Here is a 20,892-nt window from a genome sequence, read left to right as displayed (position 1 = left end):
TTGGTTCATACAAAGTACGGTGAGGCCCAATTTGCTATGGTCGGCCATTTTGAATGTAATTGAAAACCTACTTTTTTGACTTCCTCCTACGCGTACATCCGATTGACTTGAAATTGTGCGTGTATCATCAACATAAGTAACAAAAAAGTATCAAAAGCTTTTTGATAGACATAACGGTTCTTGAATTACACATCAACAAAGCTGATGGCAAGACTCAATGCTTTGGTGTATAAAAATTAAACTTGGCACAGTATATTTCATTACCACCATGCCCTGAGGGTATCCGAGCAGTTTGGGCACAGCGCCACCCAGTGAAGACCCTGGAAGATTGCTATTTTTACATGTATCTTTTGAATACTTTGTGCTAAAGTCATGATGCCTGTACCAAACTTGGTATCTGACCTCATGATCATGTCTTGAGATTCCATGTAAAGTTTCAGGTCAAGTTTCAACCTAGTGGCCAAAATCTATAAAAAAATTAATATCTGCAAATAATCTGCTTGATTTAAAATGATGATTTTGGTGTCAATGGATTATTTGGCTATGCTTGCTTAACTGCTTACTCTGCTGTTTAAGTGCTTTGCCCCAGTAATTTCTGCATGCAGCTATATTGTAATTTTTTGATTTCTCTGAAACAAATCTTAATATCTTATGTCATATTGCTTCTTAAGAATGTTGAGATATTTTTAGTGAGAAAACTATTTTTTGCAATTTTGACCTATGACAATCTAACAATAACTGTGAAACCAATTTATTTGTGTGTTGTTTATTAAATCTTATCACAAGGAATACCTTTCTTGTTACCCACATACACTTAAATACATTTAAATGAGCCACCCGGCTTACAGTTCTCTTCCTCACAGTTTTGTTTTGTTTTTTGTCTGATGGCTTCTCAGCTCCTTTGACCTCATGCGATAGCAAAGTGTCCACTGGTTGCACACTTTAGAATTTCAACAGACGCAGAAGGCCATCTGGGTATTGTTCAGCTATTTTATCATGAATGTTGAGTATTCTGACATCCTACTCAATTGACATACAGATTTTTGCATACTCCGTAGCAGGGAGGTACGCCGATTTTGGCACATTTTATTTCCTCTTTCATTCTCCTTTCATTCACACTTCTTTCTCTGGTCATCGATCACTGGCCCCTTCCTCAAGTAGCCTTTTTTCCAAATAATATGTGCCTGTCCTCACATCTTATATATTGAAGCCCTAAAGACATTCAGTTTTGAGAGACAGAAAGGAAAATGTTTCATATTCAGTATCTTCATGGAAAAATGTGGCTAATATGTAGGCAGGAGGGCATCCATTATGAGGACGGTGGAGAGAGTGGTGGCAGCACAGCGAGCCGTGTATTTAAAATCAGTTCATCGAGACAGATGACACAATTTCACTCATATTGCCCTCGGAAAAGCAGTCGGTTTTTAAATATTGGCCCTAACCTTCATCTGTCAGGCACTGCTAAATCTACTGGAATAAATTTCTCATTGATTATATGTCAGTTTTTTTTTTATTTATAAAGTTGCCTCTATGTGTCAGGGTATCATTTTCCCAATCCCAATCTTTTTTGTCATCTTTTTTGCTTTCGTGGGTGAAGAGGGACTAGAAGACGATGAGAAAAACTTTAAACGTGAGACAAATGGAGGTGGAAAGTCTCTGAATTTCTATTCAGGCTCTACACTGCCAAAAATAACTTTCTTAATCAGAATTGTTGTTTTGTTTTTTTTATAAATTTATTTGCAGTAAGAATCAAAATGGCTGAAGATGATAATACTTGTTTTCAGGGAATTGGCAATAAAATAAAACATTCCCTTAAGCATTCAAAATGTAGTGAGGGTTATGCTGAAAACTAGAAATAAAAGTCTTTATATCCTGGGCAATTTTGCTTCTAGTAAATGTTTCTTGTTTAAAGAGCAAAACAAGAACACTGATGTAGAAAGTTATTTGTGCAGTGTAAACAGCATAATTGGAAATGCTGTGAGCAAATCCCATTAAAAGCGTTGGTCTTTAGAGAAAGAAAACGGGAGATACTCCCAAATCTGTGTGCTGAATAAGGGAGGTTTAGCCATTCTTTTAAGAGATTGCTCATTTTGCTAATGTAATGCGCACAGTTAATCTGGCTCTTTCTTGGGCTCGAGTCAGGCTTAGTCCAGGAGGGTTAGAGGACAGCTAGGCTCCATCCTGTTTTCAGAAACATAATCTAGGATCTGGCTTTTACCCCCTCCCCATGACTCTCAGTACTAAATCCCCAATAAGCTGCCTTTGTGAGCAACTCACACTGCCTTTCATGGCTTGATTACAGGACACAGCAGGTATTTTAGGGGGAATGCAACTCTGTGATTAATGCAGAGGGTGAGAGTGAAGGGCCAGCATCCTGTCTGAAATTTAGCATTAAATGAATGTTTCACATGTTAATTCATGTCTATAATGAGTTCTACGGTAATCTATCATGACCAATAGAGGTGACTGTGTAGTAGAGTAGGTGCCAGCACAACTGTGTCAGAAATTAACCAAGGAACTGGTTAAAAATGCAACTGAAAGTGACAACAATCTATTATGCCGACACCGTAGTGACCTTTAGCAGTCAGCTATCTTTATTCAATGTCTCTGAGGCAAGTTGTGGCAAGGAGGAGAGGGAGGCCGGGCCGTGATGAGGCACACCCAGCCCCTAATTAGACTAATAAATCCAACGAGAGGGATAAAGGCGGCCTGAGGCAGTAGTTCGAGAGAGAGAGCTACAGGCAGCTGCCTGTTTTGTCCGGTTCACACCGGCTCCTTTCCCTGTTACCCTGTTACACAAGTGTTAATGATTGTTTATCTAATATGAAGTGTTTTTTCATGAAAAATTATAAAATCTGCTTTGAAAACACTGAATTTCATGTAAAACTCCCCATTACCTCTAAAACATGAAACAGAGTCAGTATATTAAACTGTCAACATTGATTCAAACTAACATAGTGATAGGCCAGTTATTTAAAATGTATTCTAGCAGAGCTTTTACTGTTTTAAGACATTGTGCATTATTTAGAGCTACTTTTGTATTTGGCGTTTATTTGATTTAAAGGAAACATCTATAATTGTTTAGATTGAGACATTATTTGATATTAAAAGTATGGTGTGCTAGTTCCTCCCAAGGTTTTTCTCCCTCTTCACCGAAGCAAGTTACAGAGTTTTTTTATTTTTTTATTTATTTTTTCCTTAACACAGTCGCAAGATTTGACTTGCTCACTCCGGGCATTAAGGCAACATTTTCTGTACAGCTGCTTTGAAACAATATACACCGATTAGCCACAACATTAAAACCACCTGCCTAATATTGTGTAGGTCTCCCTCGTGCCACCAAAACAGCGCAAACCTGCATCTCCAAATAGCATTATGACACACTATTGTTCTCACCACAATTGTACAGAGGTGTTATCTGAGTTACCATATACTTAGTCAGTTTGAACCAGTCTGGCCATTCTCTGTTGACCTCTCTCATCAACAATGTGTTTCCATCCACAGAATTGCCGCTCACTGGATGTTTTTTGTTTTTGGCACCATTCTTAGTAAATTCTAGACTGTTGTGTTGTGTGTGAAAATCTCAGGAGATCAGCAGTTACAGAAATACTCAAACCAGCACATCTGGCACCAACAATCATGCCATGGTCCAAATCACTGAGATGAAATTAGTTTCATCCCAATATGATGGTTGATATGAACATTAACTAAAGCTCCTGACCCGTACCTGTATGATCTTATGCACTGCACTGCTGCCACATGATTGGCTGATTAGATAATGGCATTGTTGTTGCCAGACAGGTTGGTTTGAGTATTTCTGTAACTGCTGATCTCCTTGGATTTTCACACACAACAGTCTCTAGAATTTACTCGGAATGTTTACTCCGAAAAATAAAGTCTAACAAAGTCTACGGTAACTCAGATAACCAAGGATGTCATCTCAGAATGCTATTCTGAGATGCGGGTTGGCGCAGTTTTGCCGGCACAAGGGGGACCTACACAATATAAGGCAGTTAGTTTTAATGTTGTGGCTGACTGGTGTATATTGTCAGAAGCACTATGTAAATAAAATTGACTTGTTTTTATATATTGCAACTTTCAGGGCTTCCAGACTCATGAAAAACATGGAAATATCAAGGAATTTTAAAATTGTGGTTTCCAGGCCTGGAAAAGTAATTCAAATTAATTAAGACTTAAAAAGTATTTGAAGAGTCAAAGAAATTTTGATAGTGAATATAATTTTTCCTGTTATACTCATCTTTAGAATATTTGGCCAGCAAGTGAAATCTTTAAAATTATGTTCAAAATAATTCCCAGCTCATTTTCACTATACTTTCTTCTCGCCCTTTACCAGATGCCAGTGAGAAACCCTGACCCTAGACTGACACCCCGCTACGAGGACGTGGAGCGACAGTATGCCTCCCTGCCTAGGTAAGAGCAGCCAGCCGTCAATCCACCATCTTCTGTGGCAAAACAGAGAGATGAATGTTTGAAGGCACAGAGATGGGAGAAAGAGAAGATGGAAAGGAAGAGAATGAAAATTAGAAAAGAAGGGGTAGACCAGGTAGTCGTCTGTCTCTCTCTCTCTCTCTCTCTCTCTCTCTCTCTCTCTCTCTCTCTCTCTCTCTCTCTCTCTCTCTCTCTCATTAGAGCTGAATAATCATCTTTAAAGCATATAATTAAATCTGGAGTGGCTGCCTTTTGAGGCCCTCCTATCCTGGGAATTCACCTGATCCTCTTCAGGGAGGTGGCCATGGAGTCATAACACTGTAACCTAATCACAGAGCACATGTCTGGAGCCGCCAGAAGTTTCAGCTCTGTCGATCTAGTCCTTCTTGACTTCTACGGTTGGGTATCGCCAACAAACTCACGATACGATACATATCGGGATACATACAGTATGTCATGTTCAATACATTGGATCCATGTATCAGTGTATTTAAAAACAAATACAATATATGGCAAAGGATTGATAAAATATTGTGCAAAATTATTTGCAATTTATTGACTTTATTGATTGATTTATTTAATTTTATCACCAGAGCCCTAGTGGCTTTTGTCTATATCTCTCTCTTCCCTTTTATCTATCATTCTCAATCATTCGCCGTTGCTCTATCTTACCATGTTTGCTGTGCCTGACAAGCCACTGCAACCAGCGCAAACAAACAGTGGCACAGCACTAATCGTACAGGCGTGATTGTTGGCTCGTAAATCTGCAGCCTGTTTGCCCTCTGCAGTCTGTGTTAACAGCGTTGGTGTTAGTGTGCCGTTAGCATCACGGTATGCAACTTTGGCACATACAAGCATGTTGGGCCTGTCATCACATGATTGCAGATCGCTATAAACAGCTAGCTGATAACAAATCAGAGCATCTCTGCTAGATTAAGAAATCTAAAATTAACTTGCAAGGGATGAACTTTTTAGGGTGTTGGCACAGAGTTTTAAAAGCATTCATCGAATTTTAATAGAATACTGCAATACTTAATAAACTATTGCCCTACAGCGTAATTACTGGGTTGAACTAAAATTTCGGTCCTCAAATGGCTCATCAGAACAGATTTTATTATCAATAACCCCAGGGTATACTTTCAAAGCTATTTTCCTTCAAAATAGTGCTTCACACCTCTATTCTAGATCCATTAGGTTAGTACGTGCTTTTGTGCTGACGTATAAAGGGGCCAAACATGGGCCAAGTACGCCTGCAGCAAACCCCGGCTTTGATTATTACACCAGTCCAGACTGAAATTGGTTCAAATCTGTGCTGATGTAACTGGTTTTGCAGTTGGCTGAGCATTGGCCTGGGCAACTGACCCTGCAGCTCCTCTCCGTGTGTCTAATTATAACCATTAGTGCATTGATACACCCACTTATTACACCGTGTGTTCAGTGAGGGTCAGCAAATCCAAGGGGGTGTTCACCACCTGCCTCCAGATTATAGGATTAACTGGCAAATCAAAGTTCTGCTTCATTCTGTGGAGGCTTTCATTGGACAGTTCTATTGATAATTAGCTGACGAATGCACAGATAGTGGCCCATCTCAATGAACTCTGGTCAAGAGCTGCATTAATAAAAATAGCTACTGTTCTTTGGTGGACAAATCAATCTCACTCTAACATTCTTCCTCACCCCATCAGTCTTCTCTAAAACTAACCCAAGATTTTCTTAAACTCTTTAGAATGCAGATTTTCCTAAATCTCTCCAAAGAATCTTCAATCCATTGACTTTTTGCTGGTGGGCTTTCCCAAACCAGTCACAATGCGTTCAACCCCTTGTGCAGTAAAATGGGGAATTGTTCTCATATCTTTTAGATTAGCTAGTGAGCTTTCAGTTTTAAGATGAAAATGTCAGAAAAGAACTGGTGACTAAGGAAGGTTACATTTGACGAGAGGCTCTGAAAATAATGCCATATTTTAATTGTTCTGCCTGTTCAGTGTTGCCCTGGTAACCGACACCCACCATCTGTGATAGGCTGGACCTCCTCACCCTCTCTTCCTATTTCTCACATTTGTTTCCCATCTTTTTCTGTTCCTTTCCTTCGCTCTTCCTTTACATCTGTGTATTTTTCGATTCTTCACCCCTTGCACTCATATACATTAAATCACCTCAGTCTTCTAAGATTCAAAGTGAATTTTACACCCTCCTGTGTGGTGCATCAGGTTTCCAAATTGATGTTGGCATGTTAAAGACATGGTCCATTTATGGCTTCACCCCTGATGGCTGATTGCTGTTCAGCGTCTCCCACAAGTGAGCTCATAGGTGTCTGTCAAGCTGTGAACCACAGGCTCCCGCCCAGACCGTCTCCTGTCCAATAGCAGGACAACCACGCAAGCGTGACTTCTACAGAGCAAACCTCATTTAGCTCCATTTTAACCCCAGCTTCCATTACCACACCAGGCAGGTAGCAGATGGAGAATATTAAGCTAATGATTAAATGAAGCAGATGGAAATTTTCTGATGGTTTCATTTGCAGCAGCAAATGTGGTTAATCATTACTCATTCAATGCTCAGAATTCACTTGGAGGTATTGGAATAGCTGGGCATTTGGCACCGTTTCCCATGGCTGCATTGCAGAGCGAGAGGTATTATTCTCAAGAGGCATCGAACCTCTTCATTCTCAGCCTGCGATTCAGAATCCACACCAGAAAATCAAAATCTACATATCTATTTCAGACTTTACAGTCGCAACAAGGACGAGGACACTTAACCACCTAACCCATCTTTGAAGGCATGTAGCACCCATCACAGACATTTCATACAGTTCTCAGACATTCACATAAACACCTATTCATTTCAGACTCTCAAGGCTGAGTGTTGTTAAAGTGTAAGCTCTGTTGCTAATTTTTACTTCTCTTTTGTCAAAGCCGTCTGCAGTGCGAAGCTTCAGTTACTGGTGATGATAAAGCTTGAATCGCCCAGGCAGTCAATATTTTTCCAAACTGCAATTATTGCAGGCAAAATAATCAGGGTTACAAGTCTAATATCTTGGCCAATTTGTATAATTACATTCTAGCAAACATTTTCAATGGATAGACACATATCTTGTTAACAAATGCAGCTGAAATTGGAGCTGAATTTTTTTCTTTGTTACTCTACTCCCAATAAAGTCTGGAATTCTAACCAAATAATCCTGCCTGGATTTGTCCTCCTATCCTCCTCTCAGTGGGAGCCTGACTGGTGTTATATGACTACCAGAGGTCAGTAGGGTGTGTATTTGTGTATGTGTCCGTGTGTGTGATGGTAAGGTGCGCAGTTCCCGAGGGCAGCTGAATAAACAGCTCTGCTCTCATATGGTCCACAGTGTAACTTTTGATGCCAGGTGCACTATGGGAGACCAGCTCTGACCTAATCTTAAAAACATGACACTCAGTTCATGACAGCTCCTGTCTAGGAAGCTACTCTGATGTGCAAAGGCAAAACACAGTACCTACATACTAAACTTTGTTAAAATTGAGTTTTGACTGAAATTGGGTTACTTAGACCATCCTGCATCTGAAAATGCCTTCCTCACTAATATACAGTATAGCATGCCAAAAGAAGTACGTCAGATGAGGAGCATTTGCATTCACAAAACATTAGACGAAAAAGAAATAATAACGTGTCAAAAAGTGATTGTCAGCTACAAACTCCTCAGGCGAGGAGCTTTACAGGCATCAGAACATGACAGTCTTAGAGGAAAACACAGAAAACAAGACAACAGACGTTCATTAGACACCATTCACCAATCAAACACTGGAGTTGATGTTCCAAGATAAAAGTTTGAGGAGAGAGCAGCTGGCTTTGAGATGAACACCCTCTTCTCTCTCTGTGGTGATGGTTGGCAAAAGCGTTTATCATTCATTATTTCTCACTTTACCTGTATTGTTTTTTTGTTTGAGCTCTCTGTCATTAAGGAGTAATTGAGTTTTATTTTGAGTAATTGAATTATTTTTGGAGGGAAACTTTGTTACCTTGAGTTTCATAAGAACTTAGCGTTGTTAGGAAGCCAAAATAACGACTACAGTCTCTTACTTTCTCATTGAAATTGGCTGATATGAAGAGCATGAGAAAGTAAAGATGTCATAGAGGATAACATGGCGGCTTCCTGACTGTCATTACCGTTTGAAAGTAATAGTAAAGCAGTCCCAGAATATCATTGTCTATGCATCTCGTTGATACATTATGGAAAACTGCAGGCAGATTTTAATAAACCGTTCATTTTTCATTCAGTGAAGGATAATTTTGATTTAGCATTTTAATATTGCTGTATTTTCTCAGAAGACAAATGTAGAAGTCAGGACTGTGTGCATCGATTCGGTAATCAATAGAGAATCAGAATCAAAAAGAGCTTTATTGCCAAAGTGTTCTCATGTACACAAGGAATTTTTTTGGTGATAGGAGAAACAAGTGCACACAGAACATTATAGTGAGACACAGAATATAATACAAGGTAAGAGTATAAATAGACATAAAAGTAATAGGTCATATAACAGAATGGTGTATGTACATGTGCAAGTATGTGCAAGGTAGGGTATGTACAGTTATTGAAATGAATATGTGAATTTACATACGTTCATGAGATATGTATTTATATTATTGCACTATGGGGGAGTCCTGGGGCAGTTTAATTGTTCATGAGGAAAATGGCCTGAGGGTAAAAACTGTTCTTGTGCATGGATGTCCTGGCAAAATGTGTGTGGGGGTCCAGAGTGATTCTACCAGCATGTTTCCTCACTCTGGAGATGTACAGGTATTGGTGGGTGGGCAAGGGGAACCAATAATCCTCTCAACAGTCCTGATTCTCCATTGTAGTTTCCCTCTGTCTGATTTGGTGGCTGAACCAAAACAGACAGTTAAAGATGTACACAGACAGACTCAATGACGGCCGAGTAGAACTGTGTCAGCAACTCCTGTGGCAGGTTGAACTTCCTCAGCTGGTGAAGGAAGCACAACCTCTGCTGAGCGTTCTTCACAATGGAGTCTATGTGCATGTCTCACTTCAGTTCTTGAGAAATGGTAGAACCCAGGAACCAGAATGACTCCACTGCTGCCACAGTGCTGTTCAGGATGGTGAAGGGTGGGTGTGCCGGGGGATTTCTCCTGCAGGTCACTATTATCTCCACTGTTTTGAGCGTGTTCAGCTCAAGGTTGTTGTGACCACACCAGACAGCCAGCTGATCAACCTCCCATCTGTATGTAGACTCGTCACCATCGCAGATGATGCAGATGACCGAGGTGTCATCTGAAAACTTCAGGAACCAAAAAGTGGGGTCTTTTGCAGTGCAGTCATTCGTGTACAGGTAGAAGAACAGTGGAGAGAGGGTGCATCCCTTAGGAGCAGCAGTACTAAAAGTGAGGATTCCGGATGTTCCCCAGTCTTACTAGCTTCCTTACTATCTGTCAGAAAGCCATTGATCCATCGACAGATTTGGGTTGGCATGGAAAATTGGGTCAGTTTGGTTAAGAGAATATCAGGAAAGATGGTATTGATGGCTGAACTGAAGTCCACAAATAAGATCCTTGCCACAAGTCCCAGGTCTGTCGAGGTGTTACAGGTAAAAATGCATTCCCATAATGTTGGCCAGTGACATCCTTCAGGTAGGCCAAAACCAGTCTCTCAAATAACTACATGACCACAGACGTGAGAGCGACCGGAATGATGGTGGAGCATTTAAAGCAGCATGGAACTTCACACCACTCCAGTGATCTTTTGAAGATCTGTGTGAAGATGGACGCCAGTTGGTGAGTACAAACATTCAGACAGGCAGGTGAAACACCATCTTGACCTGAAGCTTTCCTAGTCATTTGTTTCCAAAAGACCCGGCACACATCCTTCTCACAGATCATAAGTGCAGATTGAGTAGCAGGAGGGGGGAGGAGGGGTGTTCCAGGAGGTGTTGGTGTGTGTGTGAAGTGAAGATCAGAGCGGGGGAGGGGTGTGAGACTGGGCTTTTTAAACCTGCAATAAAACACATTCAGTTCATCAGCCATTAGTTGACTCTCTACAGAGCGATGGGGAGGTGTCTTGTACTTGGTGATGCTTTTTAGACCTTTCCACACAGATGCAGGATCGTTTGCTGAAAACTGTAAAATTCAGTAGTTCATACCTGGTGAAACTGATTGGGAAAGAGTGACAAAAAACATGACAAACAAACAAAAGTAACACAAACGCTAGAGAGCTCCACACTGAAGCAGCCATCTGCAGTGCCATCTTCATCATCAGCATCATGCTATAATCATACAGTATGTACCAAAAGCATCCAGAATGGCTCTGCAAAGCTTATAATGTTTGTAGGTGCAGGATGTGGTCATGTGTATACATTTGTAACAGCTTTTTCTCTGCTGTGGAACTTAGTCAGGGTAAAGTGGGATAGAAGTTTTATTTTCCTTTGGTCATCTATAAAAAAATATCTATATTTTTGTGTTTCATCGACTGAGCGATTGACACTAAGGTACTTAACTGTACAACATTGAACAGGCTGTACTTCTATCCCTTACAGCCTAATTTTCATTTGCATCATTTAATATTACATCTACCCTCACTAGGACCACAGTTGGTCCAAACAGCTGTTCCCAGCTGTCGAGCTCACAAAACCATTTAAATAACTGCAAATCAGGAATGTCTTACAATTTTCAACCAAGCCCTAAAAGCAGTTTCACAGAGTATTTAAACCATTAGGGAAATGTCTCCCAAAGGCCCTCATACCACTGTAGTAAATGTAGTTAGAAAAATCAGGATTTCACAGACTGAATACTAAATTCACTGCTATAAAATACTTATACAAGAACTGGCCTAATGTTTCTAAACTCCTTGTCTTGATCACTCATCTACCCACTACATGCCTGTTCCAAACAACACAGGGCTCCTGAATTTCCTCTTATTTTTTAGGAAGACATGAGTGGTCGTAAAGTGAAGAAAGAGGCTCACTAGAATACAGTAATTGTTTCCAGTCATGTTACTATCTCTGGTGTCCCCAGCTGTTGATCATATTTACAGTGGAACATTCTTTACCCCTCTAGGCCTGTTGTGTTATACTGTCCCTGTAGACTCATTGAAACTCTAGGACTCTGCATCAAGAAAATTCTAAACCAGAGCAGGTGTTTAAATTATATGTTTTGTATTAGAGGATAATAAGTTTAATAATAGGACAGATCTGTTTGATTTGTGGTAAAGCTAATAGGGCATTTTATTAAGAGTACCACAAAGTTGTGATATTTTTTGCAAGCATGCGCTAAGTCTATGCGCAAGTGGGTTTGGCGAAATTACGCACAAAGCACTAATGGGCTGGGTCAAGTGCAGTTTGATTGTGAGGTTGTCTCCAGTGGTTGCACCATCTTCATCCAATTATATAGTCCATTCCCTGTCAAGTACCAGCAATATAAATAAAGACAGCACATTCTTAAGAAGTTGTGGTGTAAATGGACTGTATGCAATGAATTAGAAGAATAAAAATATGGACAAAGACATTCATCTAGCATGTGTTTCCATAGAGATGGATGGTTGCAAAACAGCCCCTTTGCAGAAGGTGAAGGTCTTTGGCCTTTGCATCTTGCTCTGTTATAATTAGTTTTTTTAAACGATTTGTGAGGAAAAGAGTTAAACTTGAAAATGTGTGTCTCGAGATCCTCGCATTCAGTTCCATTCTGTTGTGTTCCATCTGTTTGAACAGCCCCTTGCCTGGACTCATATTCGAGCCGCTTCACCAGAAAGTTCAGCCAAATACCACTGCTATCTGGGAATATTGCTACCCTAAATTCTACTGTAATGAATAAAAAACAATGTGGTATTTCGCTGTTATTATGAAGCTTGAGTCTGGGGTAGTATACTGTGGCATCAGTGCAATACAATGTGAACTGTCTAGTGAAGTGTTTTCCCTCCTCATTTTACTTTTGACTTATCATTTGAGAATATGGACAAATGAAAACTTTTTATTTATTTATTTTATGGACATTAGTTTAAAATGGAATACTTTTTTTTTATTTTATTTTTTTTAACAGCTAGGAATGTTCTTTGCAATAATAATACAGTGTTGTATGGTTTATGTATACAAAGGAAACAACATCAGTGTTAAACAATCAGATGACTTTAAATTGCAAATTTAATTCACATTTTGAAAATATTTAAGGTAAAAATTTGAATTTAGATTCTTTGCCCAATTTACAGCCCTAATAATCTGGGACATTATGATGTTCTGTACTTTTAGAGTGTGGAGATGAACTGAATTACCAACTATTGGTGGAATCTCCAATCTGCAAATGCAGCAGCTGAGTTTAGACTTTGAGCTGAGATGAAATGTGCTTCTCAAATGTCTTAGTTCAATGACCTATTTCTCTGGAAAGTATCATTTTTTTATTATTTGGACAATTTTAACTCTAAATTTTTGCTAGAATTTTAACAGGTCACTCTGAAAACAATGCAAGATATGATGAAATGGCAAAAATATGTCTGTCTAAATGTGTATTGATATAGCAGTAATGCTTTAAAGGGATGAATTTAAAGATGCAACTTTTCTGAGAGGGTTATACCCTGAAAACTTTCTGACAGCTAAGATATATCATGCTAATTTAAGCACCACCACTAAAGATATCTGTATAATTTATAGATAAAATCCAACAACATAAGCTTGTCAACTTCATTAATTCACTAGATGACTCTTGAAACTTGGCAGTGCGATGCTGAAGATGTTGTTAACTTTTGTATGACAATATGCTTATGTTCCTCATTTGCAAGTTGCTTTGGATAAAAGTGTCTGCTAAAATTATTAAATAGACATAGAAATAGATGGGGGGTGGGGGAGGGGGTGTTTGTGAACTAGTTCACCATTCATGACTGGTTAGTGTCTGACGGTAGTACGCAATGATTATCTGACACTGGTGAAGCTGTGACATCATTGAGGCCTTGGCCAATGACATGATGAGTTTACTGACAGAGAGAGTAAGAAAGGAGTGTAAGCGTCAAGACGCCCAACTGGATGGGTGGTCACAGCTTTGGAAAGATTAAAAGGATGCTGATGATCTTTGGAATGTCTTCCTGCCCTCCAGGTCTTCAGGAAACCCTCCCTTTTGTGCTCCAGACGGGAGCAAGACCACAGCGAGAGACTGAACTTACCGTCAAGGGCTTTAAGACTGATGTTTTCCACACTTGCACGGGGGGGTACACGATACGTGCCGAACACACCAACACACTGTTTTGTGCTATAGGGAATATGGCAGATAATTGATACTGCTGAGAGGTGTCAGACGCAAAATTTGTCCACAGACACATTTCGTACACGTAAATAAGTTTATGTGGATGGTCTGGGTCTAGTCAAACAGAATGATCCCAGCTCCCTAAGACATGTGACATGCCAGGGCTGATACTGATACTAGCCTGAGCTATGACAGGAATGAAAAGGAACGAAGACCATTGATTTGGCATTACAGCAAGTGGGGGCGATCATACTGCCCTCTGTCTGGTTTCTCGTTCTCAGATGCCTCTCTTTGGCTGTCTTTAAGCTTAGGTGTAATATAACTGCCAGCTAAAGCCTTTGGAACTCTAAATTCAGGGCACATTCAGGGCACAACAGCACATGAGCTGGAAAAATGTGAATTGGGCTATGAAAGGTGATCCGTGCTGAATTACTGTGCAGTGTCTCGCTTACAGCAGAGATTATACCCTGATCAGCCAGCCTGAGGAAACTAGAGATGGCCAACTGCCTGACTCCTTATTACCATCTCCAGAGACCCTGACCACATGTCAGTCCCGGTCCCAGACACTGTGTGCTTGAATCAGGAAGTGTTAAAAATGTTTATGCTGCAGGTTCATGTTATGTTATGTTTGCCTCAGCGCAAGTTGCCATGTAACGCAGGATCATGATGCCATGACTGGAATGCTCTCTCTCTTTCCACTGGTCAGTTTAGGGGTTTCTGTATTCTTTTTTCAGTTCTTCCATTGGCTCGTTTTCCCTACAGTGTTTTTAGTGTACAAACCACAGACCCTGCAAACTCCTGCTCAGGACACTGACACAAATTCTTGTGAGGTGCCTCATACAAGTAGCTATCTTCACACTGAGTGCATCCTTGTACAAATAAAAAACTAGATGCAGCAAAAGAATGATGGAACACAGGTGTCTCTATATGTGTTTTTAACTGTTGAAGTTCTTTTTGACTTGGCATCTAAAAAAACATGGAAATCCTGTGCAAGATGCTGAAAAAATGGCAAAATGTGTCACAACTGTCAATATTTAGTGCAGGTTTCAATTGAAAGATAATAAAAAAAACACAGTGCAGATTGAGGCAAAAATGCATTCGATTGAACGGCCCTATAGGCAGCATCCTAACTGACGTGGAATCTCAAGTGACTGAAGTGATTGAGTACTCTTCATAGGCAGTGACTGTTAATAATCACTTACACCACCTATATAGTGTTCATGTCAGCCACACTAGACTCGATTAAATCTCAGTTTATTTAATCACAGCTGGTTTTCCAACCTGACCAAGCTGGTTAGGCGGGTCTGTTTTAATGTTTTTAGCGTGGTTTTGAGCATTTGCCAGCTGGGAGACCAGCTTAAACCAGCTCAGACCAGCAAACCACTTTATGGCGTGGTGACATTAAACTTCGCACAACGAACTGCAGTCATTTCAATGGGAATTTGGGTTGACGAATAGGAATTTGCTTGATTTGGCAGTGATCTCTGTGGACGTTGCTTCGTATACAGCCACACTGAATATTCACAATGGACAATGATATAATTTTAGCACCAAATTTTAACATCACTCTCACAGAGTTTAAAGTGCAGCATTAAAAACAGGCTGCTTGGAAATTAGTTTTTTGCTGGTTTCACACGCATTCAACATCAGACCATACCTTTTTTTGGCAGTGTGATTTATCTGTACAAAGGTAAATTTGACTGCACCTTTAGCCTAGATTAAGCTTTTCTTTCTGTTTTCTTTTATCTTTTTTTTTTTGTCTGACAAAACAACGTACAGTATCTTATAAGGTAGGCATAATTTTGCTGACTACTAAACACCCACTTTGTCAGGAGCCCACCTATGATGCAGAGAAATGTTACATAAGTAAGCAGCTCTTGTGGTTTTGGAGCAGAGCTTTAATGTCAGAAACACCATAACACTTTGTTCTTGTTCACAATTGTGTTGACTAAAGTGGAGTTATTTGTGTTGTTACAGTTTAATGGCCCATTTTTCAGGTAAAATAAAATAGTGTTTGACCAAACACTTTCCAGATCCTAACTGTACTTTTTCCATATTTTCTCACTTGCAGAAGACCACCAGTGGAAAATGAGTATCCAGTGCAGTCGTGGGCTGGACACAGGGACCCTGCACATTACCCAAACCCACAGTCAGGCTACCACCCCAGCTACCCTCCCAGAGAAAACTACCCTCGCCCAGTGGACCCTCGGCAGAGTGACTCAGGGTTCTATCACCCTCCTCCGCAACAGAGAGGCCCGCTGCGGCAGGACGTGCCACCTTCTCCCACCATACCTCTCCGAGGCCCTCGCTATGACACCATAAACCGCGGAGGCTACCGCAACTTCAGCCCAGAGCGCTACGCATATGGAGATCAGCGACACTCTGACCCGAGACAGAAGAGTGCAATGACGGCAGCTGTTTAAACTCACCATTTTTTTTTTTTGCCCTGTGTACGTTGTTGAAGCACAAGTTTGAGGATCACGTGTTTATCGACAGGTGCTTAAAGGGATAGTTCACCCAAAAATTTAAATTCTCTCATCATGACTTACTTTCTTCTGCTGAACACAAACAAAGATTTTTAGGAGAATATTTCAGCTCTGTAGGTCCTTTCGATGCAAGTGAATGATGACCAGACCTCCAATCACATAAGGGCAGCATAAAATTAATTAATAAAACTCCAAAAGTTTGGTCACCATTCACTTGCATTGTATCTTTGTTTGACAAACAAATCTTTGTTTGTGTTGTGCAGAAGAAAGAAAGTCATACACGATGATGAGAATTTTCATTATTGGTTGAAATATCCCTTTAAAGTCTATGTTTGTGTCAGTTAGAATTATTTAGGATGAATGCTGTCCCACAATGCTCTATGGTTATGGGCCACCTCAGCTTGATAGGATAGTTCACCCAAAAATTTAAGTTGTGTCATCTAATTTCATTTCAAACCCATATTACTTTCTTCCTTCTGTGGAACAAGAGACCATAGAGACCAAGAGAATGTTGCAAAATGTTTACACCGTTTTTTATTTTTTATTTTTTTTACATCTAATTAAAGTTTTCACATGCTCCCATGTACAATATATTCCACAGAAGATAGAAAGTCACACAGGTTCAGAACAACATGAGAGTGAGTAGATGATAACATCATTTTCATATTTTGGTGATCTATCCCTTTAAGCCAGCCTAAGGTGGTTAGGCTGGTCTGTTTTGATGGTTTTAGAGGTGTTTTTTTTTTTAAATAAATGTTGGCCTACAATGCCCAAAGATAATGTGCTGTCTCGGTAGACTGAGATTTGGACAATTGAAGTATGAGGGAGCATTTGCATCCTGTATTAAACTCTAGAATAGTAGTACTGTACAATCTTTACAGTGGCCATGTGAAACTGTGATTTATGTACTAATGTGTGTGTGGTTATTCTTGCATGTTTAAAGATGAAAGGGTGTTAGTTTATGTATGTTAGAGCACTCCATACTCTTCTTGAGTGTAGCCATTCTGTTCAAATTGTGGGAGCCAATATATGACTGCAAATGACCACCAATCACTTCAGTCATCATTCTCTTTCATTGCATCTTTTTTTCTATACAATGAAAGTGAGTGGAAATTGATACTGTCATTATGTTTTAAATCTACTTTTTGTGTTCCACGGAAGAAAGTCATACAGGTTTTGAATGACATGAGGGTGAGTAAATGTTGACAGAATGATTTTTAGGTGAAGTATCCCTTTAAAACAGTACAATACAACTTAACATAGCACTCATGAAAGTTGTCCTGTATTTGAAGTTATATAAACAGAGCAAGATAAAGAATAAGAGATTGTTTGTCAGGAAGAGGAAAGGAGGGTCCATAGAACCTCTGACAGAGGAAGGATGAGAGCAGGTCAGATCTGTACCCCCAGGAACCGAGCGCTGTGCTGAGTTTACAGAGAAAGGCGTTTGGCCATCAATTATTTTGTATCTGAATGTTTGTTTACTATTTTGTATTTTAATCCTGATTATTGATTTCACCTGTTTTGGTACGAAAGACTCTCTCTGCATTCAGAGTTCAGGTAACAGTATAAATACAAGTGTTATTGACTGTAGTATGCAATAATCATGTCAAACACATATATAACTTTTATAAAACAAAAATTAAAAGATCTGTGCACCCAGTATCATTGCATACATTAATACTATGTAAAAAAAAACTGTCTTTTATATAACACATTTTCAATAAACATGCATATTAAACAATGAGTGCCTTTTTGTCATTTGAAACTTTGAAAATATCTGTGTGGAGAATTAATCAAATATATGATTTTGTCCACCAGTATGGTGCATTAACATTTTCAGTTTAATCTCTCATCCCCCTGATACAAACTACCTGCACGTGTGATAATTTATGGCTGCAAATTAACACACCAGTAATTATCAATTAAGATGTGAGGTGATATGCATCTGTGATTATGGCCCAATTTATAAATTTGAGATTAAATTTGGGCTATTGCAGAAAGAAGAGCTTCATGTGATAATTATAAAGTCTGCAGACCACATTATATGCTCTAGATTAATTAGTACTCTGTGCAGACACTCAGAGGAGGAATGCTGAAAGAGAGATACATTAGTTCAGCATGTGTTAAAGGTGAAATGTGTCATTTCTGTTTTACTAGTGACTGCCACTAGTAAATGGAATTGCAAAAATGGTGACTACTTTCAAACAGATTTTGCAAACACTTGTTCTTCATTGTTCAGAAAAACAGATAGTACCTCCTCAAACTCACAGCACTCATTGAGCAAAAGTTGACATGATATTGCTACACACAAAGTATAGTGGTAACACTTTACAATAAGGTTCCATTTGTGAACATTTCACTCAAACAAATAGCTCTTTTGTTGAACTTGATTCACTCGTGGACCGTGGTTCCACATGTTTTAAATGAGTTTTCTTAACATTACTGTTATGTCGACACAATCACTTTGTGTAGAAAGAACCTAGTTGAATTGGGTAAACCCAACAAATTTAGATCTCTGTGTCATAACTCAAATAAATCTATTTGATTTCTTTATGTACTAATTAGTGAAAATGTGTGTTAGCATGCTAAATGCATGCCGGTTGGAAGCACTACAGAGTGTAGTATAGTAACTATGCTATGGTTAGCACAGCATTTGCTCAATTAAATTGTCCTCATCATCAGCCCAGTTTACGTGAGGGGAGTCAGAGCAGTATGTCCTCAGAGGACAGACAAACCTTCTGCCCGCACACATAAGATGGGGCATTAGCCTGGTTCTGGTCTGCTGCACTCTTAACACGAGCACCAGTCTGTATGAGGGCTTCTCTGGCAGCTTTCCAAGTGCCTCGGCACCTCTGCATAAAGGCGTGGATGGACGGAACTCATACATTGGGTTCTTGTGTGGGGAACAGATGAGGCTGATAACCGAGGCTGCACTGGAAGGATAATAACCCTGTAGATGACAACTGCAAGGAGTTGTGACCGAACTCGACCCAGACTAAATTATTGCTCTAAGAAGACGGATTATGGGAGGCAACACAACGCAGGGCCTTATACAGATCCTGCTTTGCACAATTTGCCCATTTTTCCGGTGATGAAACCCAGAGGACAAACTCCCCATAACCCTCAGCTGTCGACAGAATTCTTCCCAAAAACATGACACAAATAGAGGCGAAAGTGGACGGCTGTAATGTGAAGAACTGGGAACATTGTGAAAAGGAATTCAGGATGAATGCAGGATTCAGCACAAACTGAATGCGGGGCTGGAGGGGTAATGCAGGCTTCAAAGCCTTCAGGAGCTGTTGGAAACACCAGAGCTGGTAAGGAAGATTCCTGAGATGGGCCAGCATCAGAAGATAGGTGGAGCTGCTGAACAAAGGAGGTGAGCTCGGCAAGCTGCAAAACCATCATCTCCAAAGCCCGGTTCGAGGCAGTGATTTGATGCTGCTACCACCAATGTTTATAGCACCAGCGATGCTGCCAACGCTTCGATCTGAACCCCGCATCAATCCACGAGTGAGCCAAACTACAGCAGATCCTTTCTGTCTCAATGTTCTCTAGCTTTTGCTTTGCAACCTTCTGCTTTTCCTACTGAAGGTTCAAAGGTGGCTTATGTTGTCATTACTTTCGGGCCGAGCATGCCTTTGGGGTACATCCTTGTTGCCCCTCGTTCCAGTCATATACCAAAGGTCTATGGTATACTGAAGGTCTTCAACCGTTCCGCACACGGCAGAGAGGCTGCCTGAGTATTATCAGAACTATGACAAGGTACTTTATTTGTCTCTGATTACTCCATAGAGTTTTGCATGTTGACAGCCAGCTGTAACTGGAGCGAGGAAGCGCAGTGGGACTTATTCCTGCATGGGTTGGCTGATCGCATCAAGGATAACATTTATGCTCTGGACCTACCAAAGACCTTCGATGAGTTGGTCGACCTCGCCATTCGAGTGGACTCACGTGTTCAACGTCGCTCACGCTTGGCACTAGTTTCTCACCCAGAGCAAACTCCCAGCATCTCTCCGCCACCAAGGAGTACCTGTCTTCATGGTGCGATCAGCCAGTCATCAGAAAGAGAACCCTGGTTGACTCCAGAGCAGAATCCAACCTCATAGATGCATCCCTGGTCAAAACCCTCAAGATTCCTACCTCTACACTCGAGCACAAGATTCCGGTCAATACCCTCTGTAACACCCAACTCACCAAAATCACCCAGGTCACCACCACTATCAGACTCATAGTTTCTGGTAACCCCTCTGAACTCACCTCATTCTATGTCATTGACTCTTCCCTGGCTCCAGTTGTCTTAGGTCACTCCTGGTTATCCTCACACAATCTGAGAGGGAGGCCAGGGAGAAATACATTTCCGTTTCTCTGGCAGCTAAGATCATTAGGCCGTCTTCTTCCACTGCTGAGGCAGGGTTCTTTTTCGTGGATAAGAAGGATGGTTCCCTTCGTTCCTATATTGACTATCGTAAGCTGAACAACATCACAGTTAAAAACACTTACCATTTACCGTTGATGTCTTCGTCATTCAAGCGTCTGCAGGGAGCCAACTTTTTCACGTAATTGGATCTCCGCAACGGCTATCATTTGGTCCACATAAGGGAGGGCGATGAGTGGAAGACTTCTTTTAACACCCCAAGGGGACACTTTGAATACTTGGTGATGCCTTTTGGTTTAGCAAACGCCCCCGCAGTCTTCCAGACTCTCGTTAATGATGTGCTGAGAGATATGGTTGATCAGT

General features: G+C 40.4%; 1 protein-coding gene across 2 annotated transcripts in view; it reads left to right on the top strand.

Moving 5' to 3' along the window:
- Window positions 1-17,871, top strand: part of pard3bb (par-3 family cell polarity regulator beta b) — a 463,809-nt gene extending 445,938 nt beyond the window's left edge. For both annotated transcript variants that reach the window (XM_052143015.1, XM_052143016.1), the window contains 2 exons: window positions 4,355-4,431; window positions 15,737-17,871. In XM_052143015.1, the coding sequence (XP_051998975.1) occupies window positions 4,355-4,431; window positions 15,737-16,088 (429 nt within the window). In that variant the 3' untranslated portion in view covers window positions 16,089-17,871. The remainder of the gene's footprint in view (window positions 1-4,354; window positions 4,432-15,736) is intronic.
- The last annotated feature ends 3,021 nt before the right edge of the window (window positions 17,872-20,892 follow it).

This window comes from Xyrauchen texanus, chromosome 14 (assembly GCF_025860055.1).
Source record: "Xyrauchen texanus isolate HMW12.3.18 chromosome 14, RBS_HiC_50CHRs, whole genome shotgun sequence".
NCBI lineage: Eukaryota > Metazoa > Chordata > Actinopteri > Cypriniformes > Catostomidae > Xyrauchen > Xyrauchen texanus.
Note: the sequence above shows the minus strand (reverse complement) of the source record. Positions and strands in the feature narration are given on the sequence as shown.